This window comes from Solanum tuberosum, unplaced genomic scaffold (genome assembly GCF_000226075.1).
Source record: "Solanum tuberosum cultivar DM 1-3 516 R44 unplaced genomic scaffold, SolTub_3.0 scf00277, whole genome shotgun sequence".
Lineage (NCBI taxonomy): Eukaryota > Viridiplantae > Streptophyta > Magnoliopsida > Solanales > Solanaceae > Solanum > Solanum tuberosum.
In genome coordinates this window covers 260467-267683 of record NW_006239197.1, presented here as the reverse complement: position 1 = coordinate 267683, position 7217 = coordinate 260467, and the positions used below count along the sequence as shown (strand labels likewise).

The window sequence follows — 7217 nt, the reverse complement described above, 5'->3', positions numbered from 1 at the left end:
ATTCAAATTACTCAACTTTTTTTTTTGGAGAACTCTGCATTAATTTAATAAGTTATACAATTGATTTGATGCCCTGTTTGAGAGGAAAGAATCAAGTGTTGAAGAGTTTTAGGCTTGTTCGGTCCTGCGATATAAAATCATGATATGATATCATAATATGAAGTTAAAGTTTTGTTTGGACATGCGATATGAATTTTTTGTGTTGTATATTTTTCATAAACATGAGAATCTCATAAGTTGTAAAACTATTAAAATAACTCTAATTATTTATTCAATCTTACTAAATAAACAAAAAATTATAAAATTGCATAATAAATGATTGCAAAACTATTTGTTCTCCACTTATTGTTTCATCTGACTTTAATTGATCAAACTTTATTTAAATAAAAAAATGAACATAAATTGTAGTGTACTAGTCTTTAATATAATTCTCCCACATAGTACGGAAAATCTCATCACGTTGAAATTAAAGTTTAATCAATAAATATTGTATTTTTTAGAATAGCTTTGTGATAGTCTATTATACGATTTTATAAACTTTTGTTTAATTGTCAAGATTGTATAAAGAATTGGGACAATTTTAATAGTTTTACAACTTATGAATTTTTTATGTTTGTGAGAAAACATATAACATAAAAAGTCTAAATTGCATGTCCAAACAACACTTCAATTTCATCTCATAATTTCATATCATAATTTCATATCATGATTTCAAATCATAATTTCATTTGTAGTTTTTAGTTATTTTTTTCATTTCAAAATTATCTTAAATATACTTAGTTAATGAAGTTTCGTTTGTATCGATTTATATTACTTACTAGTTTCTGGGTACGTGCTTCGCACCTGTGTTTCACGTCATTTTTAATAAATATATTAGAATATCTAAAATTCTATGAAATCATGTATGTAATCAGTAATAAAATTCAACAATTACAAATAAATCTTGAATAATATGTCAAAAAAAACAAATGAAGGGGGTATTTTCATGTTGCAAATTAATTCTTTTTAAGTAACAGTTAATAGTTAGCAAACTTTCAATAAAGTCACAAATGACTATTTGAGTCCAAATAAAAATATAAACTTACGGCAATAATGCATTCATAGAAAACTAAAGTAAGAAGTCTAGTATAATAGAGAGAAAACACACACACAAAAAAGCAAAGAAGAAAAAAATGCAATGTATACATTTCTTCTTAAGACTTTGATCAATAATAATATAGATGGAAAAATAAATATAATATTAGTACATAATTTTCCGAATTCTTATCGACTCCTTGCCTCATATCCAATTAAAATTCATGAGTCTTTTTCATCTACTTCAACTATAGAATAAAATGATAACATTGGATCGGGGTTTCATGAAACAAAAAAGATGAACTTATATAGAAAAAAAATGAAGAAATACCAAAAGATATCTTAAGGTTTTAAATTAACTATTTGGAGGTTAAAAATATAAAGTTATGGATATTAAGAGTGTAACAATTGAATAGGTAATTAGTTATGAATTATAAATATGAATATTAAAACAAATAAAGAAAAAATAAACAATATGATATATACTATGTCTTTCCATTTTGCAGATTTGCACCCTTTTAAATTATTAGATTTCTTTATTTATCATAAAGGATAATACTTCATTCACATGAATTATATTATTTATGAGAGAAGTTATCGAAAAAGTTATGAAAAGATGAAAAATTGAGTAATTTATGTACAAATTTTTGGACTTACTAATTTAAGCTATTATTATTACTGTTATTATCATTATAAGGATACTATATATCTAGTTAGGAATTAATCTATAGAAGTTCAAAAGTTATTAACATTTTAATTATAATGATACAATTTAATATTTAGAAAGTTAAATATTTTATAACATTTTAATTTATAGTAGGGGTAAACTAGTGATAATATCATAGGAATAGGGGGGTGCAAGTGCTTGCTTTAAAATACGAAGGGTCTTTCAGTAGATCGTAATTAAGTCATGGTACAATGGTATTTAGTGTAATTAAGTCTTACTAATTCTTAATTAAAATTAATATTAAGACTTCTCAATCTAAATATACATCTAACTGTTAAGAAATTATATTAGTCTATGAATACTAGATAATTAAGATTTTTTATTTTATCAGTATTTAAATGTGTCTTTATTTAAAAAGTAATGAATATAAAATTCAACAAACTATTACATTAATCTAGCTAATACTGCTATATATATCAACAAAATATTTTTAAAAATGATATGACAGTTGATGATGGTGATAACTGATAACTAAGCAATAGTGGCTGCTAGTGTTGATTTCAGTGGTGGTGTTGGCTAATGGTGATGTTTTAGCATTAGGTAGAGGTAATAGTGGTTGACTGTGATGGTTGCATCGATGATCGAACATATTTGTAGCGCTATCATCAAAGACTAATCAAAACTGGATTTGCAAGGCAACCAAAGAGCTAAAAAAGAGAGGACTACTAATCCAGATTGGGGTTTTTGGACTATTAAGATGAAAATATGTTAGATTTCATTAGATGATCTTCACAAGATATAGAAGTTTTTGTCCAGCACTATCCTACATAATTTTCACAACACAACCAAAATAGATGACGAACATTATGTGAAAACTTGTTCAGAGGAAATTGAGGTTCACGTTGAGTTACATTGATCAAAGAATACATGATTGGTTACGTTACATACATACTGTGTGTAGACGATACATCAAAGTAAAAACAGACATGCATTGGGCATTTCTTGAAGAATTCCACTTGCTAGTCCTAGTAATGCCCAAACTACTATGTTCAAGGTGCACATCCAAGTTCATTGTCTTTCATCTAGCTTCTTTGTCTCACAATCTAATATCAAATCACAGTATCAAAAATAAAGAACCTACACTCAGATGAGAGAGGCAAGGACGACGTATTAAAGATCAAAAGATCATGGTTTCCAAGGAGCTGGCGGAGGGGGTGGAGTGGGGAACATCGGTGGTACTGCAGAGAATAAAGTGTTCTTATCAATTCCGACGTCTCTATCTCCAGATAGAGCCACAAGAGCTGCAACTAAACCAGCATTTCCAGCAAGAGTAGGCTCTGTATAATTGTAATTAGAACGGACATCACGGAAACCGTCATGCTTGTCTGGTCCAGCAACCATGGCTCCAACAATAGTATTTGGATTAGCCTTAGATGAATCCCTATATTTCCATCCACCTTTACAGTTATACTTGACCTTGTTTTTAGGAATGGATGCCCCTCTGTGGTGGACATGCTTAGGGTAGTGATTGCCAAAGCCAACAACATAACTCATTTTCCTGGGATTCTTGCCAAGGATGTAGTCAATCTACAAAGTCAAAGAAACGGCCAAGTTAAACCAAGAAATGATTTTCACCTTACAACAGAATAGGCAAAAGAAAACTTGCTTGTACCATGTCTCTAATATTCTACACACTAGCAGCTAATTATCATTCATTATTTGTCCCTACACCTATATAAGGCACAATCTAAATCTAGCCCATTCATCCCCAGAACATGAAGCAGAGAGAAGGGAAGTTGGTTGTGGAATAGCATCTACCACAACCATTGACAAGATAGAGGAGAAGAGAAACCCAAGAATAAGAAAAGAGACTCTTATTAACTTAGAAGTAGGACAGTTTCATTTACCTGGGTTTCTGCGAATTTACGCAGGACATCAGTGGAGTAGAAATTTGGTCCACAGTACCATCCAGGAGTGTCGGCAGCTGCGAGATAGTCACTAAACAAGGTAGCCAGGAAGGCTGCATTGACTACATACTGGAGAGGCTGAGGCCTTCCATGGTTTAATTGGATTAGCCCTCCTGGAAAGGTAAAAAAGAATTGGTTTAGATTTCAAACTAAGGATTTCAAATTACTTTACATGCGAACTCAATACATGAAGGTTACCTTTTGTGCGATTAAAAGAAGTGAAGATTGGCAGGTAGGAGCACATGATTATGCTAGTCTGGTTGTGAAATGTCCTTAAAATTTCTTCATAAGGATACCCTGGGCTCAGAAACAACCTCATGCGGCTCAGTAGCACCTGAAGAGATAATGAAAAGCAGTGTTATAGCAAAATATAAGTCCCTCGAAAAAATGAAATATCCTAGCTTACAAGTCTCAAGCACAATAGCTGCACAGAAATACTAAAAGAGGATTCAAAGAAAGAAGAGGTAATATCAACTGACCTGAGCTCCAGTGAGCTTGTTATCCCAGCTGAGCACACCATAATCAGGACCTCCCCAGAAAGCACCAGCATGTTTGGCAATACCAGGAGTTGTAGCAAGCTGAAGATATGAAGAATTTCCAGTAGCATAGTACAGCCAAGCTGCACCCCATATAAACTCATCCCAATAACCGGTGGAATTGTAGAATTTTGCACTGTCACTGCCAACGCTGTATCTACCACGCTGGTCTCTAGAAAATTTGAAGAGAGTTCTAGCACCATGTACGAGCTTTTGTGAGTAAGCCTTGTTGTCCTTAAAAACAATGGAGGCAGAAGCCAGCGCAGCAGCCATTTCTGCAGCAAGGTCTGAGCAGCTGTGACATTCAGTCACAGGCCGAGTGTAATCAATGTCTTCAGGACGCACCCAGCAATAGTGATCATTGGGCTCAGTAGCCCCTCCGGAAGTATCCCCATTTCCAACCTAAACAAAACATAATTTGTCCAATGAGATTAATTAATTCAGAATAAGTTCAATTTTGACTCAAACACTGTTAAAATAAAATTTCATGCAGTCATCGATGCTGATCTGATTAACAAGGAGATTATCTTAGTGAAAGTCAAAAAGCCAGCCAAGAGATTGTAGTTATCTTAAATGTTTAAGAAGTATAATGGAAATCATGATTTCATGACTCAGACGGCCAAGGCAATGATAACTGGTTAGAGCTGAATACTAATTAGAACAAACTATAACATTCTAGTTGAGAAAATTTGTGATCTACACATTTATAAGGAAAATTTAAATGATAGTTACCTGTGCAGCAATCCGGTCTATGGTATCAGCAGAGGAATTGAAAGTCTTCAGGAGATAATCAGTACCCCACTTAATAGTATCTTTAACATGAGCAAGCTCCCCAGCAGCTTCATATTTAGCACTGTACTCGATCACACTCCAACTCAACATGGTGAGAGCAAATGACTGAGGGAAATTAAACTTGATTGCATCTCCTGCATCATAATAACCCCCAACCAAATTTTTGAACATAGTTGAATCATCTGACTTGCCATCTTGCAAACATGAATTCCCCCTCCATGACACATTGTTATGCTTGGGCAATTTTCCAGCTGTAATTCCAATAGAGAATTAGCAAAAAACTGAGCTATAACCAAAGAAGACCAAAAAACATAGCATTCAAACACTAAATTTTAAAAATAATATTTTTGCAGCTCAAATCAAGTAGCTGCTGATGCAGTAATCTTCCAATCTTAAGTCAAAGGCACTTGTCTATTAGCACGTAGAGCCATTCCACATATCATATATAAAAATAAATGAAAAAATATCATATTTTTCATCAAGTGACCTTGATCGACTTAAATACTAACTTCAAAGAAGATAGGGGGTAAGGCTGCGACACTCAACATTCTTCAAACCCCACTTATACTTGTGGGATTACAGCGGGTATGCTGTTGTTCTTTACCTTGATCAACCAATCAACCAAAGTAACCAAAAATTTGGGGAAAATAATAAATATTTCCAAATCAAAGCAAACAAAACAAGAAGACCAATACAGAGGACTGAATCATGCTTCACTAAGATCATACAATTTCCAGCTATCAATCTATCACAAACTAAAATCCTGACAAAAAACATAATCAATAACAGATCTAATATGCAATGAGATAGTAAAGGAAAATTAAGATTTTTAAGCCCACAGATTGAAGAGTTCAAGCAAATAATAAACAGATAACTTACATTTTTGGGCATTGAAGAACATAAGAGCTTTACGGAGAGCCAGAGTATAATTATCCGGTGGAGGATTGTGATGTTTGTGTTTAGGTACAAGCTTAACAATCATAGTAATGAATCCAGCTAAAAGCGCAGCCGCAATAATACACCCCACAGTCCACTTAAAAATCTTCCTACTCACAATAATACAACCAAGATCCACATACTTCTTCTTCTTCTGCTCAGTCGGACCCAACAGCCAGCTCTGTTGAGTCTCATCCAGTGACCTAGACATCGCTGCCCTATCAAAATCCTGCAAGTTCCTACTCCTGTCATCGTCTGTAGCTGAATCAGCAGTGTGGATCTCCAAAGGTCCACCCCATGGATCCCTACCGTACATATTGAAATTAGAGCTGAAAAAACACCCCCACAAGCTCAAAACATGCAAAGGTTGAATCTTTTTTCCAAGATTCAAGAAATGCTGAACTGGGTAAGTCTTGATCTACTGTTTTCTTTTTCAAGAAAGTTGTGGAATGAAAGGAGATGGCAGAAAGGAGGGGGTATTATGGAGGAAGGAGGAGAGTGGGGCTAGAAAATCTAGTGGAAAATAATGTGGATATATGAAGCTGGCTGTGATGGTGCTGTTTTTTTGGCTTTTTGATTATAACACAATATCTTTAATACTAGTAATATTACCTAACTTCAGAAAAAGAAAACAAAGAGTGAAGTAATGCAGAAGAAAAATATACACACAGAAAAAAAAAAGTAGTAGTTGATGACACTGACAAAACAGCTAATGGACAATGACAACCTGTCCAATACCAATCCTCCCTCTTTAATGGTGTTTTACTTCCTAATTTCCTAAAGTATATTAGCCGTTGGGGACAAAATTTTCATTAGCGTTTGAAGGAAGCTCGAACTTATAATGTTAAGGTTGAAAATGAAAAGTGTTTATCACCGAGTCAATACTTGTTAATAAATACATATTTCATCAAATACATAATGGTGTTTTTTTTGGCTTTTTGATTATCACCAAACATTCAAAAATAGCTAATGAAAGTGCAAAATAATAATAAAAGGATGCATGGTGCAAGAGAAAATTATGGCTCAATAACATAGTATTAAAAGTTTGGTGGTTCTTTTTAATAAACTCATTTTATTCAGTGGGATTGCTTAATTTAGTTGACTTTCACTTCAAGGCTTTTTGCTATTATTTTCATACCTAACAACTAACAGATGGCAGGGGCTAAAGTGTAATTTCAAAGAGGGAACCAGCTGACATATTGGATAGTATTCTTAGCCACACCATATTCAAAGAGACAGAATATG

General features: G+C 33.3%; 1 protein-coding gene across 1 annotated transcript; it reads right to left on the bottom strand.

Annotated features, from left to right (window-relative positions):
• Positions 1 to 2591: 2591 nt before the first annotated feature.
• On the bottom strand, positions 2592 to 6588 carry LOC102596032 (endoglucanase 25-like). Its single transcript, XM_006358427.2, has 6 exons — positions 5916 to 6588; positions 4977 to 5287; positions 4188 to 4646; positions 3907 to 4042; positions 3649 to 3821; positions 2592 to 3328 (listed from the first exon to the last, which is right to left on the bottom strand). Exons 1-6 carry the CDS (start codon positions 6286 to 6288, stop codon positions 2927 to 2929), a joined length of 1854 nt encoding a protein of 617 aa, XP_006358489.1. The 5' UTR covers positions 6289 to 6588; the 3' UTR covers positions 2592 to 2926.
• Positions 6589 to 7217: the final 629 nt, after the last annotated feature.

Bases quoted from the DNA above. Each gene is read 5' to 3' on its own strand.
- LOC102596032 (XM_006358427.2), bottom strand. From the start codon at position 6,288: ATGTACGGTAGGGATCCATGGGGTGGACCTTTGGAGATCCACACTGCT. The intron at 3,822-3,906 runs GTAACCTTCATG...TTACCTTTCCAG, and splicing joins TTCTTTTAATCGCACAAAAG to GAGGGCTAATCCAATTAAAC. The intron at 3,329-3,648 runs GTAAATGAAACT...TTGACTTTGTAG, and splicing joins GTAAATTCGCAGAAACCCAG to ATTGACTACATCCTTGGCAA.